The sequence below is a fragment of the Lepidochelys olivacea genome (genome assembly GCF_965140295.1).
Source record: "Lepidochelys olivacea isolate rLepOli2 genome assembly, chromosome: 2".
NCBI lineage: Eukaryota > Metazoa > Chordata > Testudines > Cheloniidae > Lepidochelys > Lepidochelys olivacea.
In genome coordinates, this window is record NC_140412.1 from 45,777,501 (window position 1) to 45,798,842 (window position 21,342).

Below are 21,342 nucleotides of genomic sequence, written 5' to 3' on the forward strand. Positions count from 1 at the left end.
CAAACACCCTGCCACCGAAATGCCGCCGCAGAGAAGCGGCAGCGGGAAGAACCGTCACCGCCGAAATGCCCCCGAGAAATGGCAACACTTCTCCGCGGTATTTTGGCAATGGGGTGTCCTGCGGGTACACAAAAATGCTCCGGTGGGTGCCATGGTGCCCGCGGGCACCGTGTTGGAGACCCCTGTACTAGATGGTAGGCATCTTATTAATAATGAATATAGATAGGCTAATGCTTTGTTCACTTTCACAAAATACAATGTTGAAAAGGTTCTATGAACTTTTAGAGTCCTAAAGTTCTACAGCAATGTCTTTCTAACTCCCTGGAGGGCCTGTAGACTAAGTGGTAGCACTGGCTGTTTTTTTCCAATAGCAAATTATGCTTCTAATGTCTACAGCAAAAAATTAACCCACAGCACCACGTCTCAGAGCCTAGGTCAGCTGACTCAGGCTCCCGTTGCAAGGCTAAAAATAGCAGAGTAGCCTGCCAGGTTGGAGGGTCTCAGAGCCCAGGCTCCAGCCTGAGCTCGAATGTCTACACTGCTGTTTTTAGCTCCATAGGCCAAGCCTACATGCCCAAGTCAGTTGACCTGAGCTCTGAGACTTACTGCCACTTTTGGTTCTTCTTGCTGTGTAAATGGACCGTTAGTCCCTGAGAAGAATGTTATTTTTTTTTAAATACAGAAAGGCTGTAGCAAGAATTGTGATGATGGTCCATATCTATTTGTTTGGTACATAGTACATCTTTTGATCACCAGGACCTGATAATTGGTGCCTGGTGTCATTTGATTTAACTAAGATGGCAAAGCATTTTCTCTTATAACCTCTTTCTCATGTGTCTGAAACTTTCCAGAACATTTTGGGCTGAAGTGCTCCATGCTTGGTCTACCTCAAAAGGTTAATTTCTTTTAAAGATGGAGCAAATCCTTCTCAGCCATTTTGAGTTTGCAGACGATACCAAGCTGGGAGAGGTTGCAAGCGGTTTGGAGGATAGGATTATACTTCAAAATGATCTGGACAAACTGGAGTAATGATCTGAAGTAAATAGGACGATATTCAATAAGGACAAATGCAAAGTACTCTACTTAGGAAGGAACAATCAGTTGCAAACATACAAAATGGGAAATGACTGCCTAGGAAGGAGTGCTGTGGAAAGGGATTTGCGGGTCATAGTGGATCACAAGATAAATATGAGTCAACAGTGTAACACTGTTGCAAAAAAAATGAACATCATTCTGGGATGTATTAGCAGGAGTGTTGTAAGCAAGACAAGAAGTAATTCTTCTGCGCTACTCTGCGCTGATTAGGCCTCAACTGGAGTATTGTATCCAGTTTGGGGCACCACGTTTCAAGAAAGATATGGACAAAATGGAGAAAATCCAGAGAAGAGCAACAAAAATTATTAAAAGTCTAGAAAACATAATCTATGAGGGAATATTGAAAAAATTGGGTTTGTTTAGTCTGGAAAAGAGAAGACTGAGAGGGGACATGATAACAGTTTTCAAGTACATAAAAGGTTGTTATAGGAAGAGGGAGAAAAATTGTTCTTCTTAACCGCTGAGCACAGGACAAGGGGCAATGGGCTTAAATTGCAGCAAGGGAGGTTTAGGTTGGACATTAGGAAAAACTTCCTAACTGTCAGGGTGGTTAAGCACTGGAATAAATTGCCTATGGAGATTGTGGAATCTCCATCATTGGAGATTTTTAAGAGCAGGTTAGACGAACACCTGTCAGGAATGGTCTAGATAATACTTAGTCCTGCCTTGTGTGCAGGGGACTGGACTATATGACCTCTCGAGGTCCCTTCCAGTCCTATTATTCTATGATTTAAAAATACTTTTCCATTTAAAAAATGAACTTTTATAGCAGTAGTTAATTGTTTAAAAGTCATGAGAAAGTGAGGTTGAACAACATGTATCTAACTTTGTCTCTTGCACACTTACATTACTCTAAAATCTTTAATAATCTGTTCACATGTTTTAAGATTGTATGTGTATTTGAGAGTGTAGGGAAAAATGTGTAGTATTTGATAACTTCTCTAGTATGTGATAACATAACTAAATACTGTAGCTAATGCATAAACATGTGCCAAGTTAGAGCTGGGTGTTCATCCTTAAGTCAAGAAAAAATGAAAGTTAGTACTTTGCAATCTGAATATTAAATTTACTTCGGGGAGATGCATGTAAAGACAACAGCTGAATAGAAACACAAATATTGTATAATAACAAGAAAGGACATAAAGTGAGCTAGTGCTGTGCTCTTGCCACCCTTTAAAGATTTGGACGTGAAAATTGTTTTATTTTCTTATAGCATTTTCAGTTTTGTTTTATGCTTCAGCAAATAAACTCTTCCACTCTCATGTGTGCCCACACATGTATTTCAGCCGTGACTCAAATCTTTAATGAGGCTATGTGGTTTAACACAGCTAACTAAAATAAATATAATTCAAGATGCACAAAATAGACTCATCCCAGAGTGGGCTTTTAATTGATTTCTAATTTTGCTATTTCATCTTTGTGAAACTGCCTGAGAGCCGTTCAGCTGCTCCCTTAATTTCTGAAACACTCTTACAGGCCAATCTGCCCCTGCTGCAGCGGGAGCTCCTGCACTGTGCAAGGCTGGCCAAGCAGAATCCCGCCCAGTACCTCGCTCAGCATGAACAGCTGCTTCTGGATGCCAGCACCACCTCACCTGTTGACTCCTCAGAGCTGCTTCTCGATGTGAACGAAAACGGGAAGAGGCGAACTCCAGACAGGTCAGAAGGCCAGAGTGTTAATACTCTGCAATTGTAAACATGCTTTGGGATGTAAAGCTAACATGCTGATGTCTATTACAATTAGAGTGGTGTGGGATGCTCCATTTCATTCTACAAAATTTGTGCTGAGTTTTCCAAGATTATTTTTTTTCAGTTACAGCTAAATAATGGGCAAATTTTACTTGGACCCATATGAAATGTTCCCATTGACTCTAAACAATGGACCTCTATTGCATGCACAGGAGAAGCCCGGGCAGAATTTGGCCACATGTAATTGGGAATAATACAGAACTGTTCACCGCACTATCACTAACCATTTGGTGCACAATGTCTGTATGCAGCTTAAAGTGATTAGCAGATCGTTCCCACTCTATATGCGAATCTGTCTGTATTTGGGTTTTTGTCTGAGGAAATATTAAATATGGGAAGTTGGATAGGCACCCATACTGGGGAACTGTAATTACAGAACTAACTTTCTTGAATGCAGATGAGATTATCACGTCTACATGCAATTCCCAAATATGAAATACAGTTGTATTGTGGAAATACTAGAGAACTACATATAGATGTAGTGCTACTTGCACATCGGGGAGTCTGATGATATCCTGATAAATACAGGAACAAAGAGACTGCTTCAGAATGCAATCAGATCTCTAATTCCTTATTCAGTTGTTAGATTTTGCATAGCAGATGTGTAAGAATATATTTACTGTTTCTTTAAATCTGTAGAAGGAAGCCAGGGGCACTGTGGGGCTAGGGATGATTCTAGGCGGAAGCCCAGTGGAGAAACAGAAAGAATCACAGAGTAGCTTAAGGGACAAGGGACATTATTGTTTTCCCTTATTCCAATAAAGTTCCTTATTCACTGTTAGAAGAAAGTGACTCTTGATTTTTTTAAACTATTGTCCAATTAAATAGTGTCAGATGATGAGTTCTTTCTGAATCTGCATAAATAGTCTGTCCATTAGATCCAAATAGTGGATTTTGGCTAGTTTCGCTAGTTTGGCTAGAGGGAGTGCAAAGTTTGGTGGGTGACTTTTTAGTTTATGGGCAGTCAGTGAAAGAACATAACATAAGAAAAACAAGGTCTGAAGGCAAGTGAGGCTGCTAGACTAAAATAAAATAGCAGATATTTGAGCATACATAAATGTGAGAGGTTCACAGGATATGTGCTAGGTCTTGAAAATGTCAAGTTAGTGATTCCTCAATCCACTCATGCCACTCACAAACAGTAAAGCTCTAGATAAGGTTCCCATTAGATGGCAGGGAATGCTCATTCATTTGAGATATTAACCTATTGCAAAATATGTGCCAGGGAAATTCTTTGAGCTGTGTCAAGGTTCTTTCCCCACTCTGAACTCTAAGGTACAGATGTGGGGACCTGCATGAAAACCTCCTTAGCTTATTTTTACCAGCTTAGGTTAAAACTTCCCCAAGGTACAAACTGTTTTACCCTTTGCCCTTGGACTTCCACTGCCTCCACCAAACTTTATCTGGGTTCCTGAGAAAACGTAGTGTGGAAACGTCTTTCCCCCCCAAAATCCGCCCGACCCTTGCACCCCACTTCCTGGGGAAGGTTTGGTAAAAATCCTCACCAATTTGCATAGGTGACCACAGACCCAAACCCTTGGATCTTAGAACAATGAAAAAGCATTCAGTTTCCTTACAAGAAGACTTTTAATAGAAGTAAAAAAAGAATCACCTCTGTAAAATCAGGATGGTAAATACCTTACAGGGTAATAAGATTCAAAACATAGAGAATCCATCTAGGCAAAACCTTAAGTTACAAAAAAGACAAACAGACAGGAATATTCATTCTATTCAGCACAGCTATTTTCTCAGCCATTTAAAGAAATCATAATCTAACACATATCTAGCTAGATTACTTACTAAGGTCTAAGACTCCATTCCTGTTCTGTCCCCGGCAAAAGCATCACACAGACAGACACAGACCCTTTGTTTTTCTCCCTCCTCCCAGCTTTTGAAAGTATCTTGTCTCCTCATTGGTCATTTTGGTCAGGTGCCAGCGAGGTTACCTTTAGCTTCTTAACCCTTTACAGGTAAGAGGATTTTTCCTCTGGCCAGGAGGGATTTTAAAGGGGTTTACACTTCCCTTTATATTTATGACAAGCTGGATGACACCTTTTTGAGAAGTCCTATTGGGCACCAAAATTCTCCAGAGGCTGAAGATGATTATGTGGGTGCAATTTTTGAATGGCATTTCTTTGCTATACCTCCCGCACAAATTCAAACAAATTGAAATAGCCACAAGTGTTAACACACAGCAGCAAAAGTTATCCAAGATAGGTGGCCTGGTTAATTATCAGGAGCCCCATATCCAACATACAACTGTTGCAAAGAGAGGGGACATCACCAAAGCTGCAAATCCAATTACCTGTGGCAGTTATATCGTAGTCACTCAGTCTTTGCAGGATAACATATTGGAAATGATACATGTTGGAAAAAGAAGGTCTCACAAATTGAAGGGAGTGAGTCCAAATGTCAGTGTGGTAGTCCATCATAGGGCAGGACCTAGAATACAAGGTGAAATCATGTGATGCTTGAATAATAGACACAACTTTAAAAAACTCCCATATCCACAGTACACTACCCATTAGGTCTTGGATGGGTGGAGTAAATAGCACTAGACCTGCCTAACAAGGATCATACCTACATGGTACCCCTTGACTAATTTTCTTGGCAGAAATTCTACATATCATTTGACCCATATGAGAACAGGTCAAAAGAAGATATCTTTTAACTTTCGTCTCTTTCTGGCATTTCAGAACCAATAGCCACTCACATTGAGCCACAGTTTCCCAGTGCTGATTTCTAAACTTTTATGATAGGTACAATTTCACATACATTAATTTTAAGCCCTCACTGTCCACAAGGGAATGAACTGGTGGAGAGAGCAATGCAGGTTGCTGAGAGAATTCTGCTATCAAAAGACTTCATACTAGCTTTGCTGAGCTATAAGGCAACCCCTTACACAGTCCTTGGCGTAATCCTAACTCTCCTGTTAACGAGTCAACAGATCAGAGTCATGCTGAATTTAGAAGTACATTTTTACCCTGAATGATCCTTCTAAAGGATGACTGGATGACTACAAATTTAAAAGGTCTAAAAACACTTTCTACTTTATTGGAATGCCACCCTAAGCTTCATAAAGAAGACTCTGTTTTGGTAATATTGAACAACTTAGTGGACGTAGCTGCACCCAGAGATCTTACATGGTCAAGGAACTCTGAACAGAAGAAACAGGCAACAGTTTCAACTGAATCCAACCCAGGGGAGTTGTCATGTGACCCTAGTAATAATGGTACTCGCACCAAACAGTAAAGTGAGAGAATCCTGTGTAGAAGAGTCTTAAATCTATTGAACAGAAGTCTGCATCATTTGAGATTTGATAATACAAGTGAATCAACCAGATAAATCCTTCCTCAGAGCTAGAAAATGGCAGCAGAGCTACATGAGTGGTGAAACCAATGACTCCTCTTGCTCCATAATTTATTAAATATTGATTTTTTAAATATTCTTTATCTGGGGGTAGGAGAAACACGTGAGGATGTGTGTACTGTTTGTTTAAATCTTCATATATAAAATATGTCAAAAATGTTAGGTATCTTAACAATAGGTGTAACTGTCACTATCACTCTGCCAACAATGTACGTACCAGGGTATATGAAGATAAAAGGCAGCTTCTTTCCAGGGAAACTAAGACATTGGACCAGATTCTGAATCCTGATATGTGCTCGTTGCTCTTGCTGAAGTCAATTGGATATGGTCTTATATATGTTTCCTCTTCTCGCCCACTCCCTTCCAAAGTTGGTACTAGTGTGGTTACATACAACATACATCCAAGTATGCTTGTGTGCTCTAACTCTGACTCCAGTAGAGGTGAAATACAGAATTAGGAAGAAAAATAGAGAGGGAGCGTTTATTGTGTATATGCAAACTTGTATGTCTTGGGGGGTTTAGTATAGCCAAGAAAATATATCCAGTTACAATAACATTTTTTCCTTTTATAATTTCAGCATCTTGTTTGCATGTGCATTTTCCATCTCTAGTTATTTTTCTGCATATGCATATCTACTGTATGTGAGGTTTTATAGAGCAATGTGACAGCAGAGCGTAGTGTTTTACTGAATGTTTTCTTGGTGCATATGGTCTGACATGGCTGAGCAGCCACGGTGAGATTTTGGAGTCTATTAAACTAGCTCATTAAAAAGATCAATCTGTTTCTGTAATAACACTGGGAGCAATCAGTCACTGAAAGAGAGAAAAAGCTGACACCTGAGGAGACAACACATTTTGATAATTTGTTCATGACATGTCATGAACAAAGTGTTTACTCTGTCTTGTTTACAACTTTTTCGGCTTATATCCTGCTGTCATAAGGCTAAAAAAGTTGGACTAACAACTTTTTTTTGTGAATGAATGCTTTGCCTTAAACCTCTACATAATTTTAAATAAATTAACTGTGTAAATTTGCTGCTGTTTACAAAGAAATGTATCCTGTGTTGAGGCTGCCCTAAAAGACTGTCATTGTGCAGTATAGAAGCATGTCACCTAGTAGCTGTACATTTGACAGACACATCAAGTGCATGTAAAGAATTATTAGGAAAAAAGACTGATAAAAATAATTCTAAGTGGGAAAATGTATGCCAGCAATATCTGATACATGTCTGGGGGAGGGGAGGAAGGAGAGACTAACAGTTAAGACTTTCATTGGTGAGAGCGGTCATGACAGTTTTGTGGACTTTGAGAGAGCAGTTTGGAGAAATGCCCTCCTCGAGAGGTGATGCCCCCTTGTGAGAAGGTTGATATTGACTGTGTCAGGGACACACAGGTTAGGATGGGCACTGCCAGGAATTGAGGGCCTATTTCTGCCATCTCAGTTAATGGGAGTGGAAGATGCTCAGTACCTCATTGGACCACAAGCCTTGCAACCAATGTGAAAAGTTTAGGAGTCTTCTTTGAGCAATATCTTACAGGTTCTTAAATTAATTGCCTGAGTTGTGACATGAAGCCCTTCCTTAGTATGATGGTTCTGTGTGAGAAGTAAATATACACATGATATTTATATGTTGATCTGTGCTGTGCATACAATACTATCTTATTGGCAAAATCATTTGATACATATAGGCACGAAAGAGATTTTTTTCCAGTAGATTATTATCACTCATTCAGTCATCAATCTTTTACATGTAAATATTAGTTTAAACCAAAGCATCTTGCAGAAATGAAGGATGAACATTCTCCATCCCAACTCCTATTCACGGGCCTCAATAATATTATTATCATAAATTGCATTTAATATTTTGTATCAAACACTAAAGTTAATTTGCCAGCCATGGCAGTCGTGTGCTGTTTGATTTCCTGCTCAGGAATGCAGTTGTTTGAAACTAAAGATTCTTACTGTATATTTGATTGTGTGCCTTCAGCAATTCTTGATGAGAAGTAACAGTCAATCCCAGTTGTAACTGGGCAGCTGTTAATCTCAGTAAAGGAGTCCAAATGCCAAACATCCTTCAGCATGAACGTCTACAGTTAAAAAACCTCATTCTCTGAAATAGGGCTCTCTACTCCTTGCCCTCAGATCTTGGAGGGTTTTTTTATGTACACTGAGACATACATAAAGGCAGCTGTAGAAAAAAAAACAGGACCTCTACAGTATCTGACTTTTTAATCTTTGTTAGAGGTTATCGTTCTAACCTTGATATTCAAGAACAAAATGCGTTCATAGTTTGATTTGTGAATACAAAAATCTGCATACTTTCATGCAAATGTGTACTTGAAGATTAAAATTTCATGGTTGGATTTGAGTAGTTGCAGGTCTGAGGTTCTGCATGCAGCCAAATGTAAAATATGTAGGTGCATTCTTGGAGAACAGTCAAAAAGTTTTGCTATCCATTGGCGTTTACCAGCATGAATTACACTGACAGCAATTAAACATATAGTGACCTTGGCACTCATGGGGGTCACATCTCAGTCCCATCCCATTTCTTATCATTTGGCTTTCTAGAACATAGTGTACAGTAATTTTAACTGTTTACTTCCTTGCTCAAAAATACTCATTATAACAGATGCCCTAAAGTACCTGGCAAAAGATCCTCTCCCTTTTGCTATGAGAGGGGTAACTGGGGCCTCTGTTCACCCCTGCAATTGCAGTGGACTCTAATGCTTGTGTATGGAGTCTCTGGAAAGCCTATCTTTATTCCCAGCAACAAGCTTTAGCAAAACCCATCTCTTCATTTCCTGTTGCTAACTGCCACAGCACTTGAAATAGAAATTCCCCTTAACCCACACTCCAGGGGGCCTTGATACCTGCCCCACCTCTTCGCTGCAATGGGCTCAATCCACTGGGCTGCTCTCTCTCCCACCCCAAGATGCCGTCCTTGTCCCCTGCCCAGCTCCCTCTCCAGCAGGCTGTTCTTGCCTGCCTGTTCTTGCCTGCTATTAAGCAGTGCATGGGAGAGAGTATAGTTGGCTGGAGAGGAAGGGTGCATGTTCTCTTGGGTCCCTGTCCTTCATCCCCACACTTAGGAGAATAAAAGATGCAGCCAGCTGCTGCCACTGAGCCACCTCCCTGCTACATTCCTGCTGTGCACAGGCAGGGTGCAGGCTAGCCTGGCAACCTCTCTCTGGAGGAGCCAGAAAACCCTGCAAAGGCCTTTGTTGCAGGCAGCCAAAACTGCAGTCCGGTCCTAGCAGCTGAGGCGACCAACAGTGACATCTAGCATCAGTTACAGCATCAGCTATAGCTCAGCCAGAAACCCTGAGCCATGAGGGGGAAAAACTGTAAATGGCACCTCCCCTGGTGCATGCACCCCACAGTTTGAGAACTAGAGTGAAGTGGAGCTCCAATACAAGAGGAGTTGGAAGTCATTTAAGCAACTTCCCTTCACTTATGGAAGTGGAAAACTACTGGAAATTAGTTCACTGTGGATCCCACTATGCTACATGAGTTCTTACTTTCACAAAAACCAGAAAGGTTAAGTTAATCAAGAGAGAATTGTTATTATGATCAACTTGGGCTGTAATAGTAGAGAAAGGAAAGTCATTCTTCATTTGCAGTATGGTCTCTGGGCAGAATAGAAATGACTTACCTCTGTTTTTTCCTGAGGATGTCAACAGGCATTTATTGCTAGGTTCATATATATTAGCTTATGGTGTGATTGCAGGTGGACTGTGTGCACTTTATTTTGAAATATTTGATTATAGACTCAAATTGAGTTTGTTTCTTTATGGCTAGTTTTCTGGCCCATCACTAACTCTTCTAAGCCCTGGTCTACACTAGGACTTTAGGTCGAATTTAGCAACGTTAAATCGATTTAAACCTGCACCCGTCCACACAGTGAAGCCCTTTATTTCGACTTAAAGGGCTCTTAAAATCGATTTCCTTACTCCACCCCTGACAAGTGGATTAGTGCTTAAATCGACGTTCCCAGCTCGAATTTGGGGTACTGTGGACACAATTCGATGGTATTGGCCTCCGGGAGCTATCCCAGAGTGCTCCATTCTGACCGCTCTGGACAGCACTCTCAACTCAGATGCACTGGCCAGGTAGACAGGAAAAGAACCGCGAACTTTTGAATCTCATTTCCTGTTTGGCCAGCGTGGCAAGCTGCAGGTGACCATGCAGAGCTCATCAGCACAGGTGACCATGATGGAGTCCCAGAATCGCAAAAGAGCTCCAGCATGGACCGAACGGGAGGTACGGGATCTGATCACTGTTTGGGGAGAGGAATCCGTGCTATCAGAACTCCGTTCCAGTTTTCGAAATGCCAAAACCTTTGTGAAAATCTCCCAGGGCATGAAGGACAGAGGCCATAACAGGGACCCGAAGCAGTGCCGCGTGAAACTGAAGGAGCTGAGGCAAGCCTACCAGAAAACCAGAGAGGCGAACAGCCGCTCTGGGTCAGAGCCCCAAACATGCCGCTTCTATGATGAGCTGCATGCCATTTTAGGGGGTTCAGCCACCACTACCCCAGCCGTGTTGTTTGACTCCTTCAATGGAGATGGAGGCAATACGGAAGCAGGTTTTGGGGACGAAGAAGATGATGAGGAGGAGGAGGTTGTAGATAGCTCACAGCAAGCAAGCGGAGAAACCGGTTTTCCCGACAGCCAGGAACTGTTTCTCACCCTAGACCTGGAGCCAGTACCCCCCGAACCCACCCAAGGCTGCCTCCTGGACCCAGCAGGCGGAGAAGGGACCTCTGGTGAGTGTACCTTTTAAAATGCTATACATGGTTTAAAAGCAAGCATGTGAAAGGATTACTTTGCCCTGGCATTTGCGGTTCTCCTAGATGTAGTCCTAAAGCCTTTGCAAAAGGTTTCTGGGGAGGGCAGCCTTATTTTGTCCTTCATGGTAGGACACTTTTATCACTCCAGGCCAGTAACACATACTCGGGAATCACTGTAGAACAAAGCATTGCAGTGTATGTTTGCTGGCATTCAACCAAAATCCGTTCTTTCTCTCTCTGTGTTATCCTCAGGAGAGTGAGATATAATTCATGGTCACCTGGTTGAAATAGGGTGCTTTTCTTCAGGGACACTCAGTATAGCCCATTCCTGCTGGGCTGTTTGCCTGTGGCTGAACAGAAATGTTCCCCGCTGTTAGCCACAGGGAGGGGGGAAGGTTGAGGGGGTAGTCACGCGGTGGGAGGAGGCAAAATGCGACCTTGTAACGAAAGCACATGTGCTATGTATGTAATGTTAACAGCAAGGTTTACCCTGAAAGAGTGTAGCGACTGTTTTATAAAATGTGTCTTTTTAAATACCGCTGTCCCTTTTTTTTCCTCCACCAGCTGCATGTGTTTCAATGATCACAGGATCTTCTCCTTCCCAGAGGCTAGTGAAGCTTAGAAAGAAAAAAAAACGCACTCGCGATGAAATGTTCTCCGAGCTCATGCTGTCCTCCCACACTGACAGAGCACAGACGAATGCGTGGAGGCAAATAATGTCAGAGTGCAGGAAAGCACAAAATGACCGGGAGGAGAGGTGGAGGGCTGAAGAGAGTAAGTGGCGGGCTGAAGAGAGTAAGTGGCGGGCTGAAGACAGGGCTGAAGCTCAAATGTGGCGGCAGCGTGATGAGAGGAGGCAGGATTCAATGCTGAGGCTGCTGCAGGACCAAACCAGAATGCTCCAGTGTATGGTTGAGCTGCAGCAAAGGCAGCTGGAGCACAGACTGCCACTGCTGCCCCTCTGTAACCAACTGCCCTCCTCCCCAAGTTCCATAGCCTCCACACCCAGACGCCCAAGAACGCGGTGGTGGGGCCTCCGGCCAACCAGCCACTCCACAACAGAGGATTGCCCAAAAAAAAGAAGGCTGTCATTCAATAAATTTTAAAGTTGTAAACTTTTAAAGTGCTGTGCTTAAAGTGCTGTGTGGCATTTTCCTTCCCTCCTCCACCACCCCTCCTGGGATACCTTGGTAGTCATCTCCCTATTTGTGTGATGAATGAATAACGAATGCATGACTGTGAAGCAGCAATGACTTTATTGCCTCTGCAAGCGGTGATTAAAGGGAGGAGGGGAGGGTGGTTAGCTTAGAGGGAAGTAGAGTGAACCAAGGGGCGGGGGGTTTCATCAAGGAGAAACAAACAGAACTTTCACACTGTAGCCTGGCCAGTCATGAAACTGGTTTTCAAAGCTTCTCTGATGCGTACCGCGCCCTCCTGAGCTCTTCTAACCGCCCTGGTGTCTGGCTGCGCGTAACCAGCAGCTAGGCGATTTGCCTCAGCCTCCCACCCCACCATAAACGTCTCCCCCTTACTCTCACAGATATTGTGGAGCACACAGCAAGCAGTAATAACAGTGGGAATATTGGTTTCGCTGAGGTCTAAGCGAGTCAGTAAACTGCGCCAGCGCGCCTTTAAACGTCCAAATGCACATTCTACCACCATTCTGCACTTGCTCAGCCTGTAGTTGAACAGCTCCTGACCACTGTCCAGGCTGCCTGTGTACAGCTTCATGAGCCATGGCATTAAGGGGTAGGCTGGGTCCCCAAGGATACATATAGGCCTTTCAACATCCCCAACAGTTATTTTCTGGTCTGGGAAGAAAGTCCCTTCCTGCAGCTTTTGAAACAGACCAGAGTTCCTGAAAATGCGAGCATCATGCACCTTTCCTGGCCATCCCACGTTGATGTTGGTGAAACATCCCTTGTGATCCACCAGAGCTTGCAGCACTATCGAAAAGTACCCCTTGCGGTTTACGTACTCGCCGGCTTGGTGCTCTGGTGCCAAGATAGGGATATGGGTTCCGTCTATAGCCCCACCACAGTTAGGGAATCCCATTGCAGCAAAGCCATCCACTATGACCTGCACATTTCCCAGGGTCACTACCCTTGATATCAGCAGATCTTTGATTGCGTGAGCTACTTGCATCACAGCAGCCCCCACAGTAGATTTGCCCACTCCAAATTGATTCCCAACTGACCGGTAGCTGTCTGGCGTTGCAAGCTTCCACAGGGCTATCGCCACTTGCTTCTCAAGTGTGAGGGCTGCTCTCATCCTGGTATTCATGCGCTTCAGGGCAGGGGAAAGCAAGTCACAAAGTTCCATGAAAGTGCCCTTACGCATGCGAAAGTTTCGCAGCCACTGGGAATCGTCCCAGACCTGCAACACTATGCGGTCCCACCAGTCTGTGCTTGTTTCCCGAGCCCAGAATCGGCGTTCCACAGCATGAACCTGCCCCATTAGCACCATGATGCATGCATTGGCAGGGCCCATGCTTTCAGAGAAATCTGTGTCCATGTCCTGATCACTCACGGGACCGCGCTGACGTCGCCTCCTCGCCCGGTATCGCGTTGCCATGTTCTGGTGCTGCATATACTGCTGGATAATGCGTGTGGTGGTTGATGTGCTCCTAATTGCCAAAATGAGCTCAGCGGCCTCCATGCTTGCCTTGGTATGGCGTCCGCACAGAAAAAAGGCGCGGAACGATTGTCTGCCGTTGCTCTGACGGAGGGAGGGGCGACTGACGACACGGCTTACAGGGTTGGCTTCAGGGAGCTAAAATCAACAAAGAGTGTGCCTGTACATCAAGGAGTATTTCAGGCAGGACTGCACGGAGGGTTCCAATAAGAAAAGGTGCACCAAAGTTATCGTTGTTATTGGAACAAGGAGGTTAGCCTGGCCTCTGATTGATACATGGCTAGATTAACCTCGCTGCGCCTTCTCTGTGACTGACTGCAGTGTGATCTAGACAGGGGAGGAGGAAAATGAGTACAAAACAAATCTGGTCTATTTCTTGTTCTGACCCACTCCATCTATCCTTTACATCTTTGGCTGGCAGCAGACAAAAAAGGCGCGAAATGATTGTCTGCCCTTGCTTTCACGGGGGGAGGGAGGGTGGGAACGGGGTCCTGACGATATGTACCCAGAACCACCCGCGACAATGTTTTAGCCCCATCAGGCATTGGGATATCAACCCAGAATTCCAATGGGCAGCGGAGACTGCGGGAACTGTGGGATAGCTACCCACAGTGCAACGCTCCGGAAGTCGACGCTTGCCTCGGTACTGTGGAAGCGCTCCACCGAGTTAATGCACTTAATGCACTTAGAGCATTTTCTGTGGGGACACACACACTCGAATATATAAAACCGATTTCAAAAAAACCGACTTCTATAAATTCGACCTAATTTCGTAGTGTAGACATACCCTAAATGACCTCACGGAGAAAGTGCCATCTGTTAAGAGGAATGGAGTGGGAACAGTTGAAGGCTGCCATAAGACTGTGGCCTAACCAGTCTTCTCTTTAGATCAACAGCATGCACAGGGGTTTTGTTCAAAGCTGCTGTGAGGGCACAAAAATCTAGCTTCTGCTTTGAGTAGTGTCCTATGGGCGCTGTACTTCAGAGGCGTGTATACCCCATACGAGTTTGATCAGAGAGTTTAGGTAGCAGTGCCTGTTCGGCCTGCTCATGAGCTCTACTCTGCCTTGTGTACTGCACCATGGCTATCTAGTGCTGCGCAGGGGAACTGCCCTCCGTTCTTTCGCAAGTGCCTTGGCATGAGACAGAGCCTCAGCAGCGTCTGAGTTGATCTTACCTCAACTGCAGTTTCTTTCATAGTTTCACTTAGTTTAGTTAGCAGTAGTAGTTAGCTGTAGTTTAAAAAAAAAATGTTGTAAGGACTATCATCCTTTCCGTTTTTCCCTGCAGAGAACTTTACCTTGTGGGGAGGGTATGCTGGCTCTCCTAGTTTTAAATGTTGCCTTTTGTGCCAGGTGGCTCTCCTGGTGAACAATTGACACTCCCAGTGTGTCCATTGCTTGAGGAGTCACACATCCTCCTCAAAATGAATTTTTTGTCTGGCCTTAAAATCAAGATCCAGAAAGAACCAGGAGGTTAAATTGTGCTTCCTTGTGATGAAGGGTTCCCTCCATCCAGCTTCTGACCCAGGCCAGGGCATCTCCAGCCCCATACATCAGTCTCTGAGCAAGTTGACCATCTCAACCACTTCAGCGCAACACCTCTCTAAGAGCTACTAAAAAGAAAACTCAAGAATTCCCTCAAAAAAGACTCTAGGAAACAGAGCCCAGGTTCCCCAGTTAGGGAATCTACCTCAAAGAAACCCTGGTGGCTGACTGAGACAAGTATTTAGGTGCCCGCCGGTTCCTGACTTGGTATCCACGAGGTGCAGGTTCCTCAGGTACTGTGAGCACCAGTGAACCAAAAGAATCTAAGGGTTCCAGCTCAGGAAGATCTTTGGTACCATCAGGGGGCCAAGATGATAATGAGGTGACTCTGCAGTTTATAATAATCAACTATCAGGTGTTGATGCAAAATATAATCACACCGATGACTAAAAGTTCAGTTCATTTATTGAGCATCTACCACCAGAGCAGAGGGACTAATTCCAAGCAGTGTTTGTACAGAAATCCTCTTCGCTCAACCATCTCCAACAGTAGTAATAACAGATGCATCCCTGCTGTGATAGATGGATATCTGGCTGCTTTACCTTTTATCAGTAGCATGATCTCCAACTTCCTTTTAGAGTACTAGCCCATTCAATGTGATTGTTTTCTACTTCAGTAGTCTTTCTTAAGAATGTTCCCATTGCTGAAATACGTAGAGCTGGAACTTGGACCTCCATACTCATCTTTTCTGTACATTATGCAGTAATTCATGACTCCTGATGCTGTGCTTGGTTATACTGTACTATCGACAGTTTTGGACTTGACTCCGAAGCCTCTCCCTTCTTGGAGCGTACTGCTTAGTAGTCACCCGAAGTGGAGTACCCAAAGAAAAAAGGAGAGGTTATGCACCTTGTGCAGTAACTGTAGTTCTCCGAGATGTGGGTCCCTGTGGGTGCTCCACTATCTGCCCTCCTTCCCCTCTGCTTCTGAGTTCTTGCCTACGGAGCTTTGCAGTAGAGAAGAAACTGAGGGTGGCTCACCTATGCAGCTCTATATAGCCAAGTGCAGTGCATGAGGTGGATTTGAGCACATGCATTGGCCAAATGGGCACAGTTACCTAAAATCTCCAATTGAAGATACATGGGGCAAATGTGGATCTGAAGAGTAGCACCCATAGAGCCACACATCTCACAGAACTACAGTTACTGCACAAGGTAGGTAACCTCTCCTCTCTCAAGGAAAACATCTCTTATCACCAAGAATGATTCTTTCCTCACACTCCAAATGTGTCTTTGAAACCTGCTGTGATCATACTGTTTAATTCCCTGGTGGGAAATCAGCCTAGCATTACTGAGAGCAAAGATTCAGTATTCTAAGACATATAGCCTAAGGGCCATGTGCTGCCCTTTGGAGGAAAACATTTCTTAAGCTGCAGATTTCCCCAGATCTCTGCGTGGAACAACGAAGGCAGGGTATCTCCACCATTGTATGGTCTTTTTTCCATCAAATTGGACTTGACTAAGAATGGTGATTTCTTTTGCTTTTATTAAAAATAAAAATTGCTTGGCCACTTGCTTAACACATGAATACATTACAGTCTATACTGTACTCACATGTTCAAAGCTTAATCTCAGTGATTATTGTTTTCATTTTTATGTTTATAAGGAGTATTTTTAAGTTCAATAGGGAGTATTATTCTACCAGTGTTTCTTAGGCTATGACAGAGATGTTTATAGTGAGCACATGTATCCTTATAAATTTTGATTGATTAAACTGCTTTATGAAATGTTCCTCCACCCTCACCCCCAAAGTCATGGAGCACAAATGGCAGTTCTTATCTGTGCATATCTGAACAATAGCCAGCCCTGTTCAAATTGTGACAGAAAGTTCCTGTACTTTATTTTTCAGAACCAAAGAAAACGGCTTTGACAGAGAGCCTTTGCACTCAGAGCATCCAAGCAAGCGGCCCTGCACTATTAGCCCAGGCCAGCGGTACAGTCCAAATAATGGCTTATCTTACCAGCCCAATGGTCTGCCTCACCCCACCCCACCTCCACCTCAGCATTATCGTTTGGATGATATGGCCATTGCCCACCACTACAGGGACTCATACAGACATCCCAACCACAGGGACCTCAGGGACAGAAACAGACCTATGGGTAAGGGACAATGAGAAACTGTGTACTTCCTGGATTCTTTCTTTCTTTCTTTCTTTCTTATAATTAAACTCTGTTCTTCAGTGATAATTTTTTTTTCTGGTTGAGAACTGTATTGCCCGCTTTCTCACATTGCCCTCTGCTGATAGATCTATGATCCTAATGTAGTTAATATTTATAATAGCTTTACTATATTGGACTAGATTGTGACTTTAATTACACACCCACACAGGAGAGTAAGGATGAGTAAGAAGCACGTCTTTCACACCTGTGTGGACAACATGGACTCTGGAACAGATGGTCAGGGGAACGGGGTCTTGTCTTTCCCTGTATCCCACACATATGACGACCAACATAGCTAAACTAGCAGACGGAGTGTCTTAATTTATTTCTGATATAGGCCAGAAATAAATAACTATTGCATGGAGCAAGAGGGTAATAAAAGGAATTGCCCCCAGAATAATGTCTCTGAGGCACAATGCCCCCTGGGACCATCCCTACCTATGGTGTAGCTCTCACACCACGCCCTGCTCAGGGCTCTGCCTAAAACACTCCTCAGGTCACCATGATTTTGTTATGCTTGAATTTGCATGCCCCATTCTAAAGCAAAATGTACACAGAAGTGCTTTTTATTCAGGATTTGTTTAAAAGAATAAATAAGCAGCATTTACAGAGACCTTAAGGGTGGGGGGCAGAGGCTTAAAACTTTGAGTGAAAGATCTCTCAAGTTAGTCTAAGCTGTCCCTTTGGCTGAAATGTATGAATTCAAACTGTGGGCAATACATTGGGACCTATTAAGATCAAATAAGGTAGCATTTATTGTCAACTCACTGTATACTTGGAACTTGCTCTTTATGCACATAAATCTTTACTTAGAATTTTCTATGGTTATTTAAGTATGTATGATGAGATGAACCCTTAATGAATCTGTATTGACACTGTAGTAATCATTGCATTTAGTCATCTTACATTTGGTCTGTGCATACTATTTATATTTTTTCAGTCCTCTGTGTTAAGAAAGTATGATATAAAAAGGCAATATTTAACCATTTAACTTTTTTTTGCAGTGTAGGTGGCTTGGGAATTTCGTATAGTAAATGATACAATTGTTACGTCAATTCTTGACAGTTTTTTCTTTTCTACTAATCCAAAGATCGGAGGGTTTTTTTTAACTTAAAAAACAATTTGATAATACGCAAACCTATTGAGAACTTGGACCAAATCTTCTAAGCATCAGTTTTTTTTCCTGCTGCTTCTCAATAATATTAAGTCTAATATCAACAAAGCTTTATTCTGTTAATACATTTTACAGTTTAAGATTTTCATTTTAATGTACTTTACCAGCATGAGAATTTCTTAATTTTAGAACTTGGATTAGTTGCTCAATATCTGACATAAAACTCGCATCCTTCCCTATGTCTTTCATGTTGAGACTAATTTTTAAATTTTAATACACTGATCCAAACCCCAGCCTACATAAAAAAGAAGAAAAATCAACAGCAAATTACACGTTTTAAGATGTGTGGAAAATAAAGTAATTTAAACAAAGAGTAGAACAAAAGCTACTAATAATTTTCACATTGTAACCTTGTTTGATATTATGTGTATGGCGAAGCAATCTCTACAGGGCTGCCTTTGCTCCAGAAGATATTAATAATTTCTGCATCTATTGTAACATTAGTGAGGTACCCATGATTTATTTTATGCCCAATCTTACAAGCGGTCTGAGCAGAGAATTATTGCCGACAGGTGTTTGTTCATGGAACACTTTGCAGCATCAGAACTTTGATGCAGTGAAATGTTTTATATAAGTCTCGTGTTCTGTATCTGCCTGTAGTGATTGTTTTTCATTATGGAAGGGAAATTTTTGTTTATCCCAGGAAGTTGGCATACTATAACCATTAAAGATTCCTAGTCCTTTGTTTACATCTGTGCTTTAATATCCCTGAAAAGACTGATAAACTTTAAATGGTACATGTGTGTATGTAGTATGTGTCTATATACATCAACTTTCATACAAAAATTGTGTGGGTTTATGTTATGGATGAGCATTGTAAATACCAAGACTCAATAGATAGATAATGAAAGAATAAAAGAGCTTTTCTAGATGAATCCTTTGGTGTAAGTATCTTTTCCACTTTTGGCAGGGTTGCATGGCACACGACAAGAAGAAATGATTGATCACAGGCTAACAGACAGAGAATGGGCAGAAGAATGGAAACACCTTGACCATGTAAAAAATTAATTAGTGTGTGTATATGTGTCTGAATGGACCCAGCATGACTTTAGAAAGTAACTTTTACAATATTGTAACTGGCATTACATATTTTAGTATATTAATTTTTCTTTAATTTTCCATATTGTAGAACAAGTTTGAAAACATTGGTGGCTAAATTATAGTGCTTAGTTCCCCATTTGGATGCTGCTTTTGGCACTCTGGGTCCAAATACCTGTTTTAAAATCCCAGCTGCTGATATGAGCAGCCAATGGGAAACTGGGTGATCAGAATTGAACACTGGCTCCAGGATGCTTCCCACTCCCTCACTTTATCAGTGCTCTGAAAATGGAATTTTTATTTGTTTTTGCTGTTTATTAGATCTTATAACTATTGAATGATTTGAATGTATATCTAGGAAATACAGTTTTAAGCAAGAGGGAATTACTGTGTTCAAAAGGAAGTAGTATATCTTATTTTTATTTAAAAGAACAGGGAAATAATCCTTCTCCCTTGAAACCCTGGCAATTGAAGTAAAGAAAATGACTTAAATTCACAGAGTTTTCTGTTGGGATATGGCACATCATAATCAAATGTTCTTTTGGCTCCTCCCTTCCCCTGGCCCCTACTAATAGCTGTTAAACTGCATCATGGACATGGTGGAAAAAACAAGGCGATCTCTCACTGTACTACGGCGATGTCAAGAAGCAGACCGTGAAGAGCTTAATTACTGGATTCGGCGGTACAGTGATGCAGAGGATTTAAAAAAAGGTGGTAGCAGCAGCAGCCATTCCAGACAGCAGAGTCCAGTGAATCCAGATCCCGTCCCATTAGGTACGGTATTTTCTTCAAAAGTCCATTATCGGTCCCACTCTAAATTAGCCAAGCCCCAGTTCCTGACTTCTTCCTTTTAATTATTACAGCTGAAGCTCATATTTGTTCCTCTGATTTATTTTTTCTCTTAATACCAATAAAATGTTCCTTTTCATCGAAGATTAAGAACTAAATGCAAATTTCAATTCCTGATAGCCCTTTTTGTGATAATTACCAGTTTTCCTTCCATTCACAAATGTACATAGGTGGAGGAGCTGGGAAACAGAATGCAAATTTGAATTTGGTGAAGTAATAAGATGAACACTGTTTGATTCTCCACCCTCATCATTTAAGCCAAAAGATAGGTACTTCTTGACTGTTACTATTAAAAGACCAAGAGAAATCAAAATGAACTTGTTGGAGTGAATTCCACTGTATGTAATAGCACATCTTGGGAAACATCTGTTCTTAGCAAACAGACTCATACAGAAACTTCTGACCTGTATTTATATTCAATTTGAGAAAGAAAGTTCACAGATGAGAAATTTCCAACAGACTTCTCCATAGACTCTGGGGTAGATACACAAAGGAACTCCAAGCATTATGACACGTAGCATCACAACACCTTACTTTTAGGCACCTAGAAAATTTCTGGGACTCACAAAGCCTGAGGTAAGTGCTCAGGCTTCCTATACAATCAATGGAGGGAGATTGGTGCCTAAGAATGGAATTCAGAAAAGCCACCACACTGAGTGAAGAGCAGCCTAAGCTAGCCAAAGAGAGATGCCAAGGAGAGGGGTATGTCAGAGAATTCGGTGCCTGCGTCTGGGCTGGAGGGAGGCACCTATCTCTGCTTGGGATTCTCAGTGATGAACACTCTCCTAAAATCAGGCATCTAAGGTGTTTCTTAAAGGAAGCCTGGGAGAGGGTGTTCCTGGGTCTCCCACGTCCTGGGTGAGTGCTCCAACCACCAGTCTACAGAATCCTTCTCATGCTTGCACTCTCTCTCTGCCCCAAAGACTCTTTAATTATTCA

At 42.5% G+C, this 21,342-nt stretch overlaps 1 protein-coding gene across 5 annotated transcripts in view; it reads left to right on the forward strand.

Moving 5' to 3' along the window:
• RUNX1T1 (RUNX1 partner transcriptional co-repressor 1) overlaps positions 1-21,342 on the forward strand; it is a 154,653-nt gene that overhangs the window by 98,796 nt on the left and 34,515 nt on the right. For all 5 annotated transcript variants that reach the window (XM_084620754.1, XM_084620755.1, XM_084620757.1 and 2 more), the window contains 4 exons: positions 2,572-2,753; positions 17,032-17,282; positions 19,427-19,512; positions 20,130-20,328. In XM_084620754.1, the coding sequence (XP_084476880.1) occupies positions 2,572-2,753; positions 17,032-17,282; positions 19,427-19,512; positions 20,130-20,328 (718 nt within the window). The remainder of the gene's footprint in view (positions 1-2,571; positions 2,754-17,031; positions 17,283-19,426; positions 19,513-20,129; positions 20,329-21,342) is intronic.